The following is a 20,927-nucleotide window of genomic DNA, read 5'->3' as shown; positions in this document are numbered from 1 at the left end:
CATGCAGAAAAGGAACCAATTTGGGGGTGAAAATGCATAAACCTCCCAGTACTGAACAGGGCAAGATCCTCATCCTTCAACAAGGACGCAAACAAACCCCCAATCTAGTTAACAAGACAGTCACGCCACGTAGGGTGGTGACCATTAAAGTCCCCCAGGAGAAGAAAGGGTGTAGGTAACTGACCAAGAAGGTTCTCAAGTTCTGCCCTACAGGCTGCTGTGTTGGGCGGGAAATAAAAGGAACAAACAGTAGACCAGAGGTGGGCATGCAACTGTACAGAACACATTGGAGGTCAGGCTGGAGGTGAACTGGTTGATGAGGGACCTTAGCCTTCACCCAAACGGCACTACCACCAACAGGACCCTGGGTTGGCACTAAGTAAAAAACATAGTACCCAGGTGGCACAGGAGGAATTGCAACATGTACAAGAGTTTCTTAGAGACACACACAATGGAGGAGAAATCAGGAGGGTTCGCAGCTCCTTCCAATTACCAAGCAAGCTCGAGAATTTCATTGCGGTATACTGGCTGAGAATGCCATAGTACCTATAGTGGAGGAAGAATCAGGATATGGGGTGAGAAAGCCCTGCCCCCGGCAAGCAACTAGTTTTAGGTTGATGCTTAGAAAGGTCCTTAGTATAGGACTGCTTGGCACCATTACGATGCACAATGAGCCCACTGGCTAAAGTCAACATGGATAATGAAAAAGAAGGCTGGACAATGGTCTTCTTTTGTGGTGAAGCGAGAGATGGCTTGGTAGGGGAACTGCATGCTGCCTTACCTGGAACAGGGCAGGCAGTATGATAACGAGGAGGATTACGAACAGTAGTGCACCTGTTAGTACTAGGATCCTAGGAGGGTAATGTCGGATGCAGCTGAGCAGGTGCATCAATGACCCGGGGATCACCACTATCTGGCAGGGGCCAGACTATAAGTGAAACACCATCCTCAGCCTGCACTCGCCCAGACTGTTCAGAATTCTGAGCAGAATGAGTAGTGGGCTCTACAATGGAAGCCTTTGATGGTAAAGTTTTAGTCTCTGAACATTCTGAGGAACCATGACGATGCTTGCCGTGAACAGGGGGTACATCGGGTTGTTTGGAGATGTCAGGACAAGGAGAAGCATTGACATGGATGTCCGCCACCACTATGGAAGGGCAGCGCCCCTCTTCCATTGAAAATGAAGCAGAAACAGGGGTGGAGGATGGTAGGGAAACAGTAGTCTCACAAGAAGTTGGATCCCCAAGGATGGCAGCCTGCAGATCACAAGTGAAACGTTCAAGTGATGGTACAGTTTTAGGAACTTTTGGAAATACTGGATGCTGCATAGAAGCATCAAAGAGGACAGAGACATACGTGACAACAGGCTGGAAAAAACGAGTCTGAGCTCTCCTCCTTGCTTCAGGAAAAGAAACCTTCTCATGGGTATGAATGGATAAGATTTCCTTTTCAAAGCTATAGCGAGGGCATTGCCGAGAAGATGCAGCATGGGCACACACACAATGGTTGAATTTAGTAGGCCCATGATAGACTCCAGCATGGGAGGAACTACCACAAGAAACACATACACCTGGACATCAGCTGGCACTCGGCAATGAGAATGAATAACATCCTAATGCCCTTGACAGATGGAAATATCTTTGGGGGGTTGGAACATGGGGCTTCACAGGAAGAGAGACCCAAACAAATTTCATAGAAACAGGCAAAGCTAAATGGTCAAAATTCAAGAACCCGGATGTAAATGATCCCTTCACACTGATTAAAGGTGGCGTGAGGTCCGCAAGATATACTGTGACCAGATGCTGAGGTCAGGGTCTGGAGATGGGAGCTCTCTTCTGGGGAGGACACCTGCCACAGGCAAAACCAATGGCATGATGGAAATTGAAAATGTTGACATCCAGCACTGAGCCACCCACGGAGGGTTTCAGCACTAGATACTTACCAAAGGTCTTTTGTACTGTGCCTTCTGGTCTGAACCCCAGAGATAAACCAACTCGATGTGACCTCCTCCCGGTACCAGTTTAATGCTTGGGTAGAGGAGGTTAGTCCCTACGGGGCCTGGAAAGGCTCCAGAGTGGCAGTGACGGAGGAGGATTCTGATGACTGGTTGAGGACAGATGGTGCGTCGTCAACAAGATTTTTATTAAAAGTACCCTAAGAGCAAGAACAAACTTCATTCCCCACCCATTCACACACCTCAGAGGGGAGGTCATATACCACGGATAATACAACAGGGGACCCCAGAGGTAGTGAGGGAGCATATGTGGGTAACCAACAGAGTACCGGGGCAAGGGTGACTCCAGGACAATAGGAGCCACCAGGTTCCCCTGTGTTCACTTGACCCTAGCCAATGCATGGCCAGCTGACTGACCTGGCTGGGCCAAACCAGGTTGCTCGTCTAGCCAGAATAGAGGACCGAAGAGGTGTGTTCCTAGCTGCGGGGAGCATCATATAACATCACTCAATCTCCACGACTCCTGTCTCCCAGCATGAGGGATGCCACGCGCGGCAAACACGTGGGAAGACAAATACCCCACCGAAGATGGAAAATGGGCAGGAAGAAGCAACATCGCCAGCAGGCCTCCTCTAGCAGTGATGAACGGGGTGCTTGGTCTACAAGGCTGATTAATCCCAAACCCTACTATGGCAGGTACGCCTCCAGAGTAGGTGGCATTGCCCATCACACTTCAAGCCCCACCACAATGTCAAGGTGATCCCCCTTCGGTGGGATGTGCTATATTTGATTTTTCCAATGAAAACCGTTTTTCAATAATGCCTCCCAGTGCTTCAAACCAATGAATAGCTGCTTCGATGGTGGACAACCTTTGGTCGACAAGTTCTGCATAATGTAAAGCCAATTCGGGCAATTATTAGGGGCCAAAACAAGCCACTGAAAAATTTCATCTACAATTTCCTGAGTACCATGGGCGAACAGCAAGCCCCGCCCCGGGAAGTCTATCATCTAAGCATGGAGGACATTAATAAGTTCATGGAGAGCCAGTATGACCCCAAATGTTTCATTGAGGGAGATTGTTTTAGTTTCTGGTCTGTATTTGATTCCATATCCACACAGATGAGTAATCTTAACTTTGCCCTTATCACTGAAATTATACATTCTGCCAGGACTGACGACGCTGGTCTAGAGTGCGAGCTGTTTGCAGAATCGTTTAATCTCGCCCTGCTGGTAAAGCAACCAATCAGAATACCTGAAAATCCTGACCATAATGCCCATCTCTTGGATTTAATTTTGACAAATACTCTAGATCAATACAGGATAGAGGTACTGTCACCACTTGGATCCTCTGACCACAATCTCATCAAAGCCTCATTAGTTAACTCCCCACAACTCCCCTTTGTGAACCTATCAGGGTGACCCGATGGCACTTTGATAAGGCGAATTGGGATGGATTTAGAAATTATCTTGCTGTCGTTCTTCTCTAGTGATCCCAATTCTACCCAGTCCCACATTTGCGACTTAATACTAGCTGGTATAGATTTATTCATACCAAGTTATCAGTTCACTAAAAGATCGAACTCTCTAAAATGGTTTGATGGCAACTGTGCCAGAGCAACAGCCCAAAAGTCATTAGAATATAACTCTTACTTAAAATCAATAACATCTGAATCACTCTCTCAATTCAAAATTGCTAGAAATCATGCAAAAGCTGTAATATATCTCGCTAAATCAAACTTTCTTCAAAAGCAAACATCAAAACTACTTAACAACCCCAATGACAATAGAATATTCTGGTCAACTCTTAAATCTTTCAATAATAACTCTAACAAGTCATCTTCCATTTTCCCACTAAAATCTTCAGATGGCAACATTACAAATGACCCGCGTGGGAAAGGGGATACTTTTGCTAATACATTTGCCAGAAACTTTACCATAGACGATACCAGCCAGAACTGGACTCTCCCGAAATTGCCCCACTTAAAATACAGACAAGATAAGTAAAATCCATCCTAGACAATTTACCTACCAACAAAGCTTCAGGCCCAGATGGAATTCCGCCAATTGTTTTGAAAAAGTGTTCCCCTGAACATGCCTCTGTTCAAGCTAAATTATTCAGACTATGCATAAGTACTTCTTCATCTCCAAATTCATGGAAAGAAGCCAATATCCACCCAATTCCGATGAAAAGAAGTTCGTCTGACCCCTCTGATTACAGACCAATAGCTGTCACATCTTCTCTTGGTAAGGTATTTGAAACTTTAATTAATAAGCACATTGTTAAACAACTTGAATCCAACAACTTAATTAGTGATAGACAATATGGTTTTCGCCACGAAATATCCATCATTGACATACTCAATCTCCTAACTCACACCATCCATCAATCATTTGATCTACATGGAGAAACTCATGCAGTAGCTCTTGATATTTCTAAAGCTTTCGACAGAGTATGGCACCGTTCCCTGCTGTCCAAACTCCCTTGCTATGAACTAATGTCTTTTGTTCCTTTGAATTCTTCATATCTTAGTGACAGGAAAATAAGAGTAAAAGAAGATGATGTATATTCCAATTTCCACTTAATTAACGCCGGCGTGAAGAAGGGATCAGTTCTGGCGCCAACCCTATTCCTCGTTCATATTAATGATCTCTTATCCGTCACCCACAATCCCATCCACTCATATGCAGATGACTCAAAACTACAAAGATCATTCACACTCAGACACCCATTTACAAAGTCTATTATCTCTGCCTCTCAACTCAGTACAGCCATCTCCATAAATCAAGACCTATCTACGATCAGTGAATGGGGACAAAACCTTGACTCTTTTAATGCTAGTAAAACTAAATATATTGTTACGGAACAGAGAAAGATAATGTATACTTTAATTGAGAATCCTAAAAATCACTACTATCCCACAAAGTTTCAGGTTCAAAACAAAAGAGTTAGGTAATATTACAAGTTAAAGTTTAATGCTCAAACTAACAACTAAACATTCATGACACAGAAGAATAATGTAATGGCAAAAAACAGGTTAAATATATGGTTAACTGCAATAGCCTTTATTAACACGAAATTAGCAAGAGTAAATTTATCTAAGTCAGCCCTGATAAAATGAGAAAACCAGATAATACTCAGTGAATGCAAGATATATTATTACAGATACAAAATATTATTACCACTGGCTGACACTGTGAATTACAAAAACTTCACTAGGCCTACGAATCAACACCCTATGCTATACAGTACAAGAATAAAATGTAATAACATTTATACTCAAATTACACAGCTGCTAGATGGCTGGAGACTTCCTGAGTACTCACAATAATAATAACTGTACAGGGAAGGACAGAGATGTGAGCAAAATGAGGAGTAGATCTAAATGGCAATTAATGCATGACTGAGCTCATTATATAGATGCCGGCAGAGCTTGATACAACTTGTAAGAAGGATGCGCAAATGAAGCCAGAGGGGACAAAGAGTTGACACTCCTGCTCTGAACAACAGAAAGAACGACTTACTCTACTATAAGGGAGGAGGGGGGGGGAGTGAGGTAGAATACGCTCGTGATCAAACATGCAGCATACTGTACGTTAGAATTACACAAAGGATGATGAAATCATAGGCTATGTAACACCTCCCCACAAAGAAAAAGAAATTTACAAAGAAAATTTCTTATTACTCTAAAACAATCTGTCTAAAGTCTAGATAAGCAATCTGCAATAACATTTTCTTTCCCCTTGACATGTGTCATAAAACTCTTAAGCGAGCATTAATATGCTCCCCAGAAATATTATCAATAGAGTTTTATAAGGTTCTTTGCATCATTGCACCCTAAATCCTTACTGACCAGGCAAACACAGGTATCATCAAACAAAGTAAAGTTTTCATATCTATATATTCAAAACAAATATTCACAATATTTACAAACAAATAAATTACTTGTCTTTAATGTCGGGTAACTTCAAACAAGCACTTCACCTCTGCCATTGTTAAAGGTACCTCAGACAATAAATAACCTCAAAGTTAGTTATTCTTATTACAAGTCAGTATACTTAAGCAGAAACAGCGTCTGAAATGCAGATTACAAGAATATCAAATAAATTTGTATATTAACGTTAAGTTAAAGTTAATAATGAAGGAATGATTGAGTCGGGAGTCACTGGAGCACGGCCCAGGCTCGGACCACCACACACCTTCCCGCCACCGACCGTAACCTTTCTGTTCCTCACTGACCGCAGCCATTAACTTACTAAATAAATTGAAATCATCACTGATTCACAGCACTGCAACAATTTCTCAAATAAATTCAATTGCACTAGATTCCAAAGTAGAATCACACGGAACGGTATACAGCTGCACTAGACACTCGTGGCGGTGGTGGTTAGTCCGAGCAAGGGCAGGGCTGCCAGGTGACTGCCGACTCTAAGCTGGTGAAATCCCTCCTCACCTCCTATTGGGAAAATGAACTTAACTTTAATACCGACTCGAGAACTAATGAAACATTGATGCATGAAAATGAATCTACATATCCAACAGTCACACGCTGGCTGTGACAAACCTCCCCCGTTAAGTAAGAAAATATATTTTCTTATCAATTTATAGTCATGATATATCTAATTACAGGTGTTGTACCAATTAATATTAACCCATACAAATTACAATTCCCCTTAAAGTAAATTATTTCAACATGAATGAATATCACCCAGAAAATTAATATGCAAAGTATATATCAACACCATTATTCTCCTAATCTACTAAGGTAGTCAGCTCCTACATTATCAGATCCTTTAATAAATCTTATGTTCATGACATATGGCTGCAATATCAGAACCCATCTCATTAGTCTGCCATTTAAAGTCTTAGAAGACTGTAAGTAGGAAAGGGGCTTGTGATCAGTCTCAAGAATGAATTGCCTACCATAAAGATATACTGAAAACTTCTAAACACCCCAGACTAACGCTAAACATTCCCTTTCTATGACGGCATAATTCCTCTCACGTGGCTGCAGCTTGCGACTGGCATACGCGACTGGCCACATCCGTCCATCCCGCTCCTGCAGTAGTATGGCTCCAAGACCACTGCCTGAGGCGTCGGTGCGTAACACAAACTCCTGCTGTAGGTTGGGGAGAACAAGAACAGGTTTTGTGGAAATATGGTTTTTTAAGCGCCTGAAAGCATAGTCATGTTCTTCTCTCCACTCGAGCTTATTCGGTTGAGTCTTCTTGGTTAGTTCAGTCAAAGGAGATGCTATGGTTGCGTAGTGCGGGATGAATTTTCTGTAGTAGCCACTTAACCCCAAAAATGACAGTCCTTTCTTAGTGGTGGGTACAGGCGCGTTGACTATCTTCTCCACCTTACCAGCCATTGGCCACATGGTCTCTCCACTAGTTGTGTGTCCCAGATAATCTAATTTGTGCATACCAAGGTGGCACTTAGTAGGTCTTGCCGTTAATCCCGCCTTTTGAAGTCTATCCAGTACATTCCCAAGTATCTGCAGATGTTCAGTCCAGGTCTTAGACACAATTAGAATGTCATCCAAATAGTGATGAACCCCAGAAACACCCTTAAATACTGAACGCATTAACTTGTTAAAAGTTGCTGGGGCATTAACTAATCCAAAGGCTAATACAGTGAACTGAAACAGACCCTTATCTGTGGGGAAGGCTGTATACTGTTTACTTCCCTCCTCTAAGGGTACCTGCCAATAACCACGACTGAGATCGATCTTGCTGAAAAAGTTATTACCACCAATACTTGCAAATATCTGATCTGGGTCAGTCATTGGTTCACTGTCAAACACAGTAAGGTTGTTTAATTTCCTGAAGTCAAGGCAAATTCTGTTAGAGTTATCAGGTTTCTTAACAACAACCATGGGAGTGGAGTATGGGGAGTTAGATGGTTCAGTTATCTTCATCTTTAACACATCATCTATTTCTTGTTTGACTTGAGCTCTTAATGCATAAGGTATCTTATAGGGTTTTGAACGGACTACTTCTTCATTAGTCAAGTTGATCTGATGCTCAATGACTGACGTTCGGCCAGGTATATCAGACATTACGTCATCATATTTAAGTAATAAGTCATTTACTTCCTGCTGTTGATTTGAAATCAGGTCCTGGCTGATGTGCACGTTCTTCCAAGTTTCCTTCCTATCCAGGCTCGGTAGTATCAGCTTGTGTAGGTCGGCATCCTCCTCACATTCCACTACAGCTGCAGAACACACCGCTGCACTGACCTTGGAATCATCAGGCCTAGAGACATACCTCTTCAACATGTTAGCATGAAATGTCTTGCTCTTGCCATTTATGGTAATTATGTAATCCATTCCACCCTTCAGTGCCACAACTTTGTAAGGTCCTCTCCACTGCAATAAGAGTTTGTTGTGGGCAGTTGGCAATAAGAGCAATACCTGATCTCCTACCTTAAATTTCTTATCTTTAGCTTTCTTGTCATAGTAGTACTTATATCTGGCTTGTGACTTCCTTAAGTTCTCATGAGCAAGCTGGAAAGTCTCCTCTAACTTCTCCCTCAATTCAAAAACATATTGATATGTGGTGCAAACTTTCCTTTTCTCTATCCCACAGTTCCCTCAGAATACTGGTTGGTCCCCTGACTGTCCTTCCATATAACAGTTCAAAGGGTGAGAAACCAAGGGTTACCTGGGGCGCCTCACGGTACGCGAATAACACTGCCGGCAGGTACCTGTCCCAGGATGAGGGCTGTTCGGCACACATCTTCTTGAGCATACTCTTCACGGTCCCGTTGAATTTTTCCACCAGGCCGTTTCCCATTGCGTGGTATGGTGTCGTAGGAAGGTGCTTGATCGACAGTAGACGTCGAACCTCATCCATCATTCCTGAGGTGAACTGCGACCCTCTATCTGAAACCAGTTCTTCAGGCACTCCCACTCTGGAAAACATGGTCATTAGGGCCTCTGCTACTTGTTCAGTATCGATGTTGGGTAATGCTGTGGCTTCAGGATAATGGGTAGCATAGTCTACCAGTGTTAAAATATATTTGTTCCCGTTCTCACTCCTAGGCTGTATGGGTCCTATAATATCTACGGCCACACGCTTGAACGGTATATCAATAATGGGCACTTCTCCTAATGGTACTTTCCCAACCTTATCCTTAGGTATAGTCTTTTGGCATATATCACATGACTGACAGTGTCGACGAACATCTTCTCCCATTCCTGGCCAGGTAAAATCTTGCTGAAGTCTTCCTAAAGTCTTACTAGCCCCAAGATGTCCTCCAAACATGCATTCGTGTCCTACTTTCATTACTGCACTTCTTACTTTAGCGGGCAAGACTAGTTGTTTGAATTCTCGTTCATCACCATAATATATCTTATATAATAGTCCATTTTCCATAATTACCTTTGCCTTACCCTTCTTGTCTAACCACTTTCCGTCCTGGGCCTTCTCAAACCATCGCTTCAGGGTGACGTCCTCTTCCTGTGCCTTCTTCATGTCGGCTGGAGTCATCCGTAGCTGGTCTGTTAGGTCAAAACTTCGTAGTGTCTGTCGTGGTCGGGGGGTGTGCTTCGCTGCTGCCCTGGTCACCACAGCACTGACAACCTTTTCCTTAAAAGGATCATTATCAACGAGCGGTGTAGCATCTGCAATGTTGCCAATTATGAGGTCATATATAGGAGTCTCCATGCACACAGCGACAGCTCTACCAGAATAGTAAGGGGAGACTATGGTGATTTCAGCTAAGGGATACTTGCAAACTTGGGAGTCTATCAGCTTAACTAAACAATGTTTCCCTGTTAAGCATTCCCGTAGTACTAAGCTTTTCCTCACTACCACTGTACTACAGCCTGTGTCTCGTAGTACCTCCACCTCCTTACCACACATAGTACCTCGTGTAGTTGGCATGGCTGCTAGTGCACTCACCACCTCTACAACATGTCCACAGCCCAATACTTCTGCATGCGCACATACATCCCTCTTTTTCTCTTTACTATCATTATATCTTGATTTGGTAGGGCAATCATAGGATTTATGGCCAACTTTGTTGCACTTATAACATTGCACCCCCTTACCAAAAGTTGTAGTGTAAGCAGACTTTCCTGCTCGTTTGAAGTCGCCATCGTCCTTGGTTGCTTCCTGACCTTTGTGGATGTGCTGGCTATTGGTCCGGGCGTTCTGGTACAATCCTCCGTGGGCGGTGGCATACCTCTCTGCCTTCTCTCTCATGTCATCGAAAGAAAGAGGCATTTTCTCACGAATATACATTTGTAAAGGTTTACCACACATTTTCAGAAATTGCTCCGAGATAAATAAGTTCGTTACACTCTCATAAGTCTTTTCACAGTGCTCCGATAGTTCAATCCACCGGTTAAGGAAGTTACGCAGGCGAGTTAAGTACTGAGCCACATTTTCACCACGTTGTGGACGAGCTGAACGAAACTTCTGTCTAAAACCTTCCTCTATACATTCAAACCGAAGCAGTAATGCCTTTTTAACCTTCTCATAATCCCCCACCTCATCTTGACCTAAACGAGAGTACACTTCTAAGGCAATTCCTTTTAAGTATGAACCCATAAGGACCGCCCATGATTCTTTTGGCCAACCGGCAGTCTTCGCAAACAACTCAAACCGGCGCAGATAGGCATCTATATCGTCGTTTTCATCATCGAACACTGGTAACTGCGGACCTTTCGCTCGAACACCAGGTGGTGCTGTATTAACAATAGAGTCATGCCTATTCATTGCCTGTAGTCTAGCATGCTCGAGCTGGAATTGTCTATCCTTTTCACGTTCACTGGCCTCTCGTTCACGTTCTTCACGTTCATGTTTACGTTCCCGCTCACGTTCGCGTTCCTGATGTTCACGTTCCTGTTTCTGCCATTCACGTTCGCGCTCCTCACGCTCCTGGATTTCTTTTGCTTGTGCAATTTCTCGTTCACGTGCTTCATGTTCACGCTGTCGATCTTCACGTTCACGCTGTCGATCTTCACGTTCACGCTGTCGATCTTCACGTTCACGCTGTCGATCTTCACGTTCACGCTGTCGATCTTCACGTTCACGCTGTCGATCTTCACGTTCACGCTGTCGATCTTCACGTTCACGCTGTCGATCTTCACGTTCACGCTGTCGATCTTCACGTTCACGCTGTCGATCTTCACGTTCACGCTGTCGATCCTCACGTTCACGCTGTCGATCTTCACGTTCACGCTGTCGATCTTCACGTTCACGCTGTCGATCTTCACGTTCACGCTGTCGATCCTCACGTTCACGCTGTCGATCCTCACGTTCACGCTGTCGATCCTCACGTTCACGCTGTCGATCTTCACGTTCACGCTGTCGATCTTCACGTTCACGCTGTCGATCTTCACGTTCACGCTGTCGATCTTCACGTTCACGCTGTCGATCTTCACGTTCACGCTGTCGATCTTCACGTTCACGCTGTCGATCTTCACGTTCACGCTGTCGATCTTCACGTTCACGCTGTCGATCTTCACGTTCACGCTGTCGATCTTCACGTTCACGCTGTCGATCTTCACGTTCACGCTGTCGATCTTCACGTTCACGCTGTCGATCTTCACGTTCACGCTGTCGATCTTCACGTTCACGCTGTCGATCTTCACGTTCACGCTGTCGATCTTCACGTTCACGCTGTCGATCTTCACGTTCACGCTGTCGATCTTCACGTTCACGCTGTCGATCTTCACGTTCACGCTGTCGATCTTCACGTTCACGTTGTCGATCTTCACGTTCACGTTGTCGATCTTCACGTTCACGTTGTCGATCTTCACGTTCACGTTGTCGATCTTCACGTTCACGTTGTCGATCTTCACGTTCACGTTGTCGATCTTCACGTTCACGTGCTTGTTTTTCACGTATAAACGCGTGTAGTTGATCACCCTCATAACCTAATTCACGACCTAAATCTAGTAATTCCTTTGTAGACATAGTAAATAACAAATACTAAATTAGAACAACCAAAATAATACCTGCGTAAGCCTGGTCCTGTCACGGTCGCCAAATTGTCATAAAACTCTTAAGCGAGCATTAATATGCTCCCCAGAAATATTATCAATAGAGTTTTATAAGGTTCTTTGCATCATTGCACACTAAATCCTTACTGACCAGGCAAACACAGGTATCATCAAACAAAGTAAAGTTTTCATATCTATATATTCAAAACAAATATTCACAATATTTACAAACAAATAAATTACTTGTCTTTAATGTCGGGTAACTTCAAACAAGCACTTCACCTCTGCCATTGTTAAAGGTACCTCAGACAATAAATAACCTCAAAGTTAGTTATTCTTATTACAAGTCAGTATACTTAAGCAGAAACAGCGTCTGAAATGCAGATTACAAGAATATCAAATAAATTTGTATATTAACGTTAAGTTAAAGTTAATAATGAAGGAATGATTGAGTCGGGAGTCACTGGAGCACGGCCCAGGCTCGGACCACCACACACCTTCCCGCCACCGACCGTAACCTTTCTGTTCCTCACTGACCGCAGCCATTAACTTACTAAATAAATTGAAATCATCACTGATTCACAGCACTGCAACAATTTCTCAAATAAATTCAATTGCACTAGATTCCAAAGTAGAATCACACGGAACGGTATACAGCTGCACTAGACACTCGTGGCGGTGGTGGTTAGTCCGAGCAAGGGCAGGGCTGCCAGGTGACTGCCGACTCTAAGCTGGTGAAATCCCTCCTCACCTCCTATTGGGAAAATGAACTTAACTTTAATACCGACTCGAGAACTAATGAAACATTGATGCATGAAAATGAATCTACATATCCAACAGTCACACGCTGGCTGTGACAACATGTTGTATGTCTAATGAATACTCCTGAAGAAGCAGACTCCATCTTGTCAATCTCTGATTTTTATCTTTAAACTTACTAAGGAATTTCAGTGGGTTATGATCGGTATAAATGACTATGGGGTCAAAACCAGAACACAAATAAAATGAAAAATGCTGTAAACCCAAAATCAAGGCCAAAAGCTCTTTCTCAATAGTTGAGTAGTTCTTTTGAGGTGGAGTGAACTTCTTATTGTAATAAGATACAGGGTGTTCAATACCCTGATCATCCTCTTGCAGCAAAACAGCCCCAGCTCCTGTATCACTTGCATCAACAGCCATCCTAAAAGGCTTGGCAAAATTTGGAGTAGCGAGCACTGGCTGACTTAATAGGATAGCTTTAAGTTTGCTGAAAGAGGATTCACAGTTATCGGTCCAGACAAATTTAACTCCCTTTTTCAGTAGGTCTGTAAGTGGTGATACAAGAATTGAAAAGTTAAGAACAAACCTCCGGTAATAACCTACCATTCTCAAAAATCTTTGTAGCTCTTTCCTACTTTTAGGTCTGGGAAAATCACTTATAACCTGAACCTTAGCTCCTGGTGGTGTTACATGTCCATCACCAATTACGTACCCAAGGTACTGAACTTTAGCTTGACCAAACTCACACTTTGATAAATTAGCTACAAGATTAGCCTGAACCAAACGCCCAAGAAATTTACTGACATGGCATAGAGGATCTTTCCAGTTGTCACTGAAGATTAATACATCATCAATATAAACAAATCACCCTGCCAAACCCTCTGTTACAACATTCATGAGCTTCTGAAATGTGGCTGGTGCATTTTTCATACCATATGGCATTACAGAATATGCAAAAGTCTTTTCTAGTGTTACAAAACATGGGATCTCCCTAGCACGTTCAGTCATAGGTACTTGCCAGTATCCCTTTAACAAATCAAACTTACTTATGTACCTAGCCTTTCCGAGCTTGTCTATGCAATCTTCCACGCGAGGGAGAGGGTAAGTGTCTGTTTTGGTTATCTGATTAACACGTCTGTAGTCGATGCAAAGCCGCTGTGACCCACCTGGCATAGGGACTAGAGTGACAAGAGAACTCCACTCGCTCTGACAGGGCTCAATCATCTACTGGTCCAACAGGTAGCCAAGCTCCTTCTGGATGAGAGGAACTTTCACTGGGTTCACACGGTAAGGAGGCAGTTTAATTGGCTTTGCGTCTCCAACATCGACATCATGCATCAACACAGTGGTTCTTCCTGGAGTGGCACGGAACACTTGCGGGTACTCCTGCAGTAATGCCGAAAACTCCTGCCTTTCCTCGGGAGCTAGATGAGAAAGCTCAGTCTGGAGATCATTCATGATATCAGGATTCTTCCCCAAACTATCACTCAGGCTCATGCTGCATGGGAGAACTTCACTTGCAGACTCGGGTGGAACAGCTACAGTGCAGAATGGGTTATTTTCGTCCCGCCTGTGACATAACTTTAGCATGTTGATGTGACAAAGTTGCTTGTTCTTTCTACGATCTGGTGTGGCGATGACATAGTTGTCATCACTGAGTTTCTTCTCCACGAAACAAGGACCACTAAACTTGGCTTGAAGAGGTTGCCCATGAACCGGTAGCAGAATCAAAACCTGATCTCCTGGCTGAAAGTGGCGTAACATGGACTTCTTATCATACCAAGTCTTCATCTTCTCCTGAGCAGCTCCTAATTTCTCTCTCGCCAGCTGTAAAGCAGTGGACAGCCGTTCTTTGAACTTCATCACATACTCCAGCAGGTTGACGTCATCTTCCTCTGACAGCCAGCATTCCTAGAGTAGCTTAAAGGGTCCTCTTACTTCATGGCCAAACAGTAGTTCAAAAGGTGAGAAGCAAAGTGATTCATTTGGAGATTCTCTTGCGGCAGATACAACGAATGGAAGACCTTTATCCCAGTCTTCCTGATGTTCCAAAGAGTATTTCTTGAGCATCGATTTGAGTGTTTGATGATATCTCTCCAACGCTTCTTGGGTCTGGGGATGGTAAGCTGAAGACGTGATCGGGGTGATGCCCAACTCTTTCAGAGACTGCTTGAAAACATTTGACATGAAATTACTTCCCCGGTCTGACTGTACCTCCTTGGGCAGACCAAACTTTGTGAAGAACCCTAGCATTTCCATAACCACGTTCTTTGCTGAGATATTTCTAAGTGGAATGGCTTCAGGATAACGAGTAGCCATATCAATGAGGGTCAACACATAAGAAAATCCTGAAGAAGTCTTAGGAAGAGGGCCCACAATATCCACCAACACACGGGTGAATGGCGCCTCAAAAGGAGGAATGGGAACTAGAGGTGCAACCTTTTCGGTCTGATTACACTTCCCCACGACTTGACAGGTGTGACAAGACTTACAATACCAGGAAACATCCCTGAAGATACCTGGCCAGTAGAAGTGTTTCAAAATGCGTGCCACAGTCTTCCTCACTCCAAGGTGTCCTGCCAAACTGGAATCATGAGCCACTCTAATGATATCCTGCCTACAAACAAGAGGGATGACAACTTGATGTACAACCTCCCATTCACAGTCGGCTGATGCTGCTGGGGGTCTCCACTTGCTCATAAGTACTCCTGACTTTATGTAATAAGAAGTAGAAGCACCAGCTGACTCTTCCTTACTGCAAGCAGAGTTAGCTAGACCTTTTAACTCAGGGTCAGCAACCTGCAACTCAACCAACTCTTGACGAGACAAATTATCAACACTACGCGGTACTGCCTCATCTGATGAGTGGTTCAAATTAGCAAGAAAAGTGTCAGCTAGGATAACATCATCATTATCATTATCCTCTAAGTCACCAGTAACTTTATGCTTAGCCCTAGTGACAGCACATGCAGGGAACACATCAGGGACATCACAATCCTGGGCCGCAGCCACTGGCTCACTAGACAACTGAGGAGCTGGACACACTTGACTTCCCCAATATCATTTCCAAGTAAGAAAGTTACACCTGACATTGGGAGTGTCTCAGCCAACCCAACCATAACGGAACCATTAACAAAACCAGACTCTAAATTCACTTTGCACAGAGGGACAGAGAAGTAATTATTCCCTACACCTTGTAAGATTACATTTTCATCAGAGGAATTAACATTAGAGCCTAGAACACTGGTCAGCATAAGGGATTGGCAAGCACCTGTATCACGATATATTTTAACTGATTTCCTGTCACTACTGTCCAGAGGACTGACAAAACCATCAGACAGGAAATTAGCACATGAACTCTTGAGAGTGTCACCCACGTTACTGCTGAAAAGAGGAGCTTCATCATGAGAATTTAATTTACCCCTCAAAGCAGGTTCAGTTAACTCAGTTAAAGAATTCTGGTAACTCTCAGGGGTGGACACTAGACCAATTGAAGACTCCTTTCTGTTCACATCACGCTGTCTCCTGAAACATTTCTCCGTAGTATGACCAAGCTTACTACAATAAGTACATTTACTTTTCTGAAATCTAGAGGTGAAGCTGGTATTTATTTCCTGAGAAACATCATCTTTATTCTCTTTCCTGTTACCTGTACTCTGAGTAGAGGCAACATACTTACTCTCAGCTTTCCTTTTTTCTTTAGAATATCTCTTGTGAGTGAGAACATATTCATCAGCTAAAACTGCAGCATCAGACAAATTATCTATTCTTTTCTCATCAAGATATAGGCTTACATCATTATTAATACACCTTTTAAAGTCCTCCAGCAAAATCATCTGCTTAAATTTACCAAAATCAGAATCCACATTCTTAGAATTTAACCACTGCTCTAACAGATCTTCTTTGATTTTTGCATACTCAACATGGGATTGTTTATCTTGCTTATAAGTTGTCCTAAATTTTACTCTATAGGCTTCAGGAACAAGCTCATAGGCCTTAAGAATCAAGCTTTTAACTACATCATAATTATCACATTGATCCTGAGGCAAAGATGCATAAGTTACTTGAGCTTTACCGGTGAGAACAGTTTGAAGGAGTACTGGCCAATACTTTTTGGGCCAATTAAAACCTGTAGGTACCATCTCAAACAACTGAAAATACTTTGTTAAATCAGATTCATTAAAAGGAGGGACAAGTTTAACATTTTTAGCCACATCAAAATCATCAGAGCTAGATGATCCAGTTCCACCTTGTTTCATGCGATACTCATGGTCTGCCTGAATCCTAGCAAGTTCAATTTGTGCCTGAGCCTGTATCTGTGCCTCCTGAATACGAGCATTTGCCTGAAATTCAGCCTTCTTAGTACGAGCCTCCTTTAGGGCTAGCTGTAACTTAGCTAATTTAATCTGCATTTACTCATTTGGAGGAGTTACATTAAACAAGCTTTCATTAATCATGTCAACAATTTGGTCTTTAGAATGAAGAGAGCGAACAGCAATTCTCAATTGTTGAGCAACAAGCTTAAGTTCATTCTTTGTTCTGTTTTCTACATCACACACTGTTTGCACATTTGACAAAAAATCTTTGGCTTCATCAAGAGTAGTAATAGCAGACATCATGAATAAATCATAGTCAAAATATCAAGCAATATCCTTATGATAATATCCTGAATATCCTGATAAGAGGTCGCCAAATTTATGTCACGGAACAGAGAAAGATAATGTACACTTTAAGTGAGAATACTGAAAATCACTACTGTCCCGCAAAGTTCCAGGTTCAAAACAAAAGAGTTAGGTAAAATTACAAGTTAAAGTTTAATGCTCAAACTAACAACTAAACATTCAGGACTCGTAAGGATAACGTAATGGCAAAAAACAGGTTAAATATATGGTTAACTGCAATAGCCTCTATTAACACGAAATTTGCAAGAGTAAATTTATCTAAGTCAGCCCTGATAAAATGAGAAAACCAGATAATACTCAGTGAATGCAAGATATATTATTACAGATACAAAATATTATTACCACTGGCTGACAATATGAATTACAAAAACTTCACTAGGCCTACGAATCAACACCCTATGCTATACAGTACAAGAACAAAATGTAATAACATTTATACTCAAATTACACAGCTGCTAGATGGCTGGAGACTTCCTGAGCACTCACAATAATAATAACTGTACAGGGGAGGACAGAGATGTGAGCAAAATGAGGAGTAGATCTAAGTGGCAATTAATGCATGACTGAGCTCATTATATAGGTGCCGGCAGAGCTTGATACAACTTGTAAGAAGGACGCGCAAATGAAGCCAGAGGGGACAAAGAGTTGACACTCCTGCTCTGAACAACAGATAAAACGACTCACTCTACTATAAGGGAGGAGGGGGGGGGAGTGAGGTAGAACACGCTCGTAATCAAAGATGCAGCATACTGTACGCTGGAATTACACAAAGGATGATGAAATCATAGGCTATGTAACAATATACAGTTTACTAATAGAGAGATATTGCCGGGTTCGTACATTACCTTCAGTGCTACTAATATTCCCATCTCCAAAAGTATTGAAATTCTTGGCGTCTCACTTAACAATGCTCTCAGCTGGACCTCTCATGTCAGATCACTTGCTAAAGCCGTCTCAAAGACTACTTGGATTATTGTACAGAGTCTGTAACTTCGCTGATAAGCAGTTAGTAATAGTTTATAAGAGTCGTGTGCGCTGTCAGCTTGAATATTGTTCACCCTTGTGGAATGGATGTGGAGAGGTTGCATTAAAACAACTAGACAAAATACAGAACAAAGCTGTTAGAATTATTAACAACCCTGCCATTACAAATAAACTACCTTCCTTGCAAGTAAGAAGGAATGTTGCATCCCTTGCATTATTTTACAAATATTTTTTTGGCAAATGCTCAAACGAAGTTGCGTCCATTGTGCCACGTCTCCATGCCTTCCCTCGTGCTACACGGGCATCTCGTAGCGCTCATGAATGCAATGTCACTCAGCCATATTGCAGAACTTCTGCCTATCAGAATTTTTTCATTCCCCGAACTGCATCTCTCTGGAACTCGCTTCCCCAGAGTTGTTTCCCTCCAAATTTCAACCCACGGCTGTTCAAGTCTGTTACAGATATTTTATGAACAGAGGACAACAGTAATCTGGTGTATGGGTTATTATTTTTCATTCATTTGTTTTTCTTTCCTCCAATCTGTTATAAAAAAAAAAAAAAATGCAGCATAAACTGGGTGAGATGCCACAGGAGCTTGCAGCATGGATATTTCAAGATGGTCAACCTGCGATTTGCACTGATAAAGGATCCACAGGAAGAAACCATGTAGACATGCTTCGTATGTTCAGTCGCCAATGAGGCAGTTCAGGATCCCTTCAAGATCAATGATGTACTGACCCTCATCAAAACTATGGATGTGGCAATGGAGACAGAAAATGCTGCGAATGTAGCGGAGACAGCACATGGACCTAGGCTACTGGTACGTCTACACTTACCCTAAAGAGGGGTCAACAGAAGAAGGCTCCATCAGGGCAAAAGGGAACCAGGAAATCAACACTCATGTTTCCCATGGGAATATGTTAATGGCATAGTAAGACGAATCAGCGGTTGAAGGACTGTCAGGTCATCAGTGCTAAATGTAATTTCTGCCAGAGGAAATGACACACTGAAGCAGTCTGTCTTAAGGAAAGCACAGCAAGGAGTCTTTTCATTACATTAGAGGGACTGCCTACACATATTGGTCAGGCCTCAGCAGTACAATGGCTCCAGCTGAATGGGAAGTCTTTCAAGTTTGAAGTGGGCAGCGGTGCTCGTGACAATTTCTGCTCCAGGCAGGTCTGGACAAGGCTTGCCAAACTAACGTTACACACTGCCAAGGCTTGCTACGTTGTTCTATCTATCTATCTATATACCTAGGCTGCTTCCCCCAAGGAAAGGGAGGTAGCCGAGACAGGACGACTCACTCTCCATTTACTCATCCATTCAAACACATTCATTCACATCTTAGCCCCAAAGGGGAGAACGGACAGATCCTCACCGCATCACACCGCACAAGGGTCAACTGCACAATGCAATCAGTGACATCCGCAGCAGGGCCCGACAGCAGAACTGGTTTACCCCTGCCACATCATAACAGACCCATCCCCTTACCCGCACCTGACCTGACTAGCTGATCAGACCAAATGCGGGAGAATATCCCCTCAGGGCTGCGTCATCACTTATTCATTCACAATTTCTCTCCATTTATTTCTGTCACGCACAGCCACTCTTCCTTGCTCAACAGACATCCCTCTCGCATCCAGTGCTCTCTTCACACTGTCCATCCATCCTATTCGTGGTCTCCCTCTCAGCCTTACACCTCTCACATCAGATCTAGTTATCTTTTTCACCAATCGTTCATTATCCATTCTCTCCATATGCCCAAACCATTGCAACACCCTCTGCTCAACTCTACTAGCCATCTCCCGAAGAACTCCAGTTCTCCTTCGCACTTCATCATTTCGCACTCGATCCATACGCGTCACTCCACACATACTCCTCAGACATCTCATCTCCATTACATTCAAACTTTTCCTCTCTGCTACACCCACATTCCATGTTTGAGCCCCATATAATGCAGTCGGTACCACATCACCCTCATACAGCCTTCTCTTTACATCTATTCTAAGCGAACGACATTTAAACACTTTTTTCATTCCTCCCAGCACCTTTCCTACTTCATTTATTCTAAACTTCACTTCTGCATCTATTCTTCCATCCACAGCAACATGTGACCCTAGATATTTAAAACAATCTACCTCCTCAAGCAACTCACCATTCAAAACTATATTCATCCCCCTACCAGCTATCAACCTCGTACACTTCATCACTTTACTCTTATTCTCATTTACTTTCAATTTCCTCCTTTCACACACCCTTCCAAACTCCTCTACCAACTGTCTCAATCTCTCCTCTGAATCAGTCACCAGTGCAGTATCATCTGCAAACAGCAGCTGCTTCAGATTCCACTCTCCTCCATCAACATTTACCAGACTCAGACCACCTAAAACTCTTGCATTCACCTCCCTTACAACACCATCCATGTAAATATTAAACAACCAAGGCGACATCACACATCCCTGTCGCAGCCCCACTCTCACGGGAAACCAATCACTCACAGCATTTCCCACTCTTACACACGCTCTACTATTTACATAAAAACTTTTCACCCCTTTTAGTAACCTACCATCAAGTCCATACAATCTTAAAACAGTC

The 20,927-nt window shown here is 43.0% G+C and overlaps 1 protein-coding gene across 1 annotated transcript in view; it reads right to left on the bottom strand.

The window, feature by feature from the left end:
* Positions 1-851: 851 nt before the first annotated feature.
* LOC145397511 (uncharacterized) overlaps positions 852-20,927 on the bottom strand; it is a 27,078-nt gene continuing 7,002 nt past the window's right edge. The window contains exons 2-5 of the mRNA XM_080270581.1: positions 8,618-10,912; positions 6,957-8,322; positions 1,943-2,058; positions 852-1,322 (exon numbers count right to left, since the gene is read on the bottom strand). Of these exons, the coding sequence (XP_080126707.1) occupies positions 852-1,322; positions 1,943-2,058; positions 6,957-8,322; positions 8,618-10,912 (4,248 nt within the window). The remainder of the gene's footprint in view (positions 1,323-1,942; positions 2,059-6,956; positions 8,323-8,617; positions 10,913-20,927) is intronic.

This window comes from Coenobita brevimanus, chromosome 41 (assembly GCF_032717465.1).
Source record: "Coenobita brevimanus isolate Jiangsu-jjx chromosome 41, ASM3271746v2, whole genome shotgun sequence".
Lineage (NCBI taxonomy): Eukaryota > Metazoa > Arthropoda > Malacostraca > Decapoda > Coenobitidae > Coenobita > Coenobita brevimanus.
This window is presented reverse-complemented; position numbering and strand designations above follow the sequence as displayed.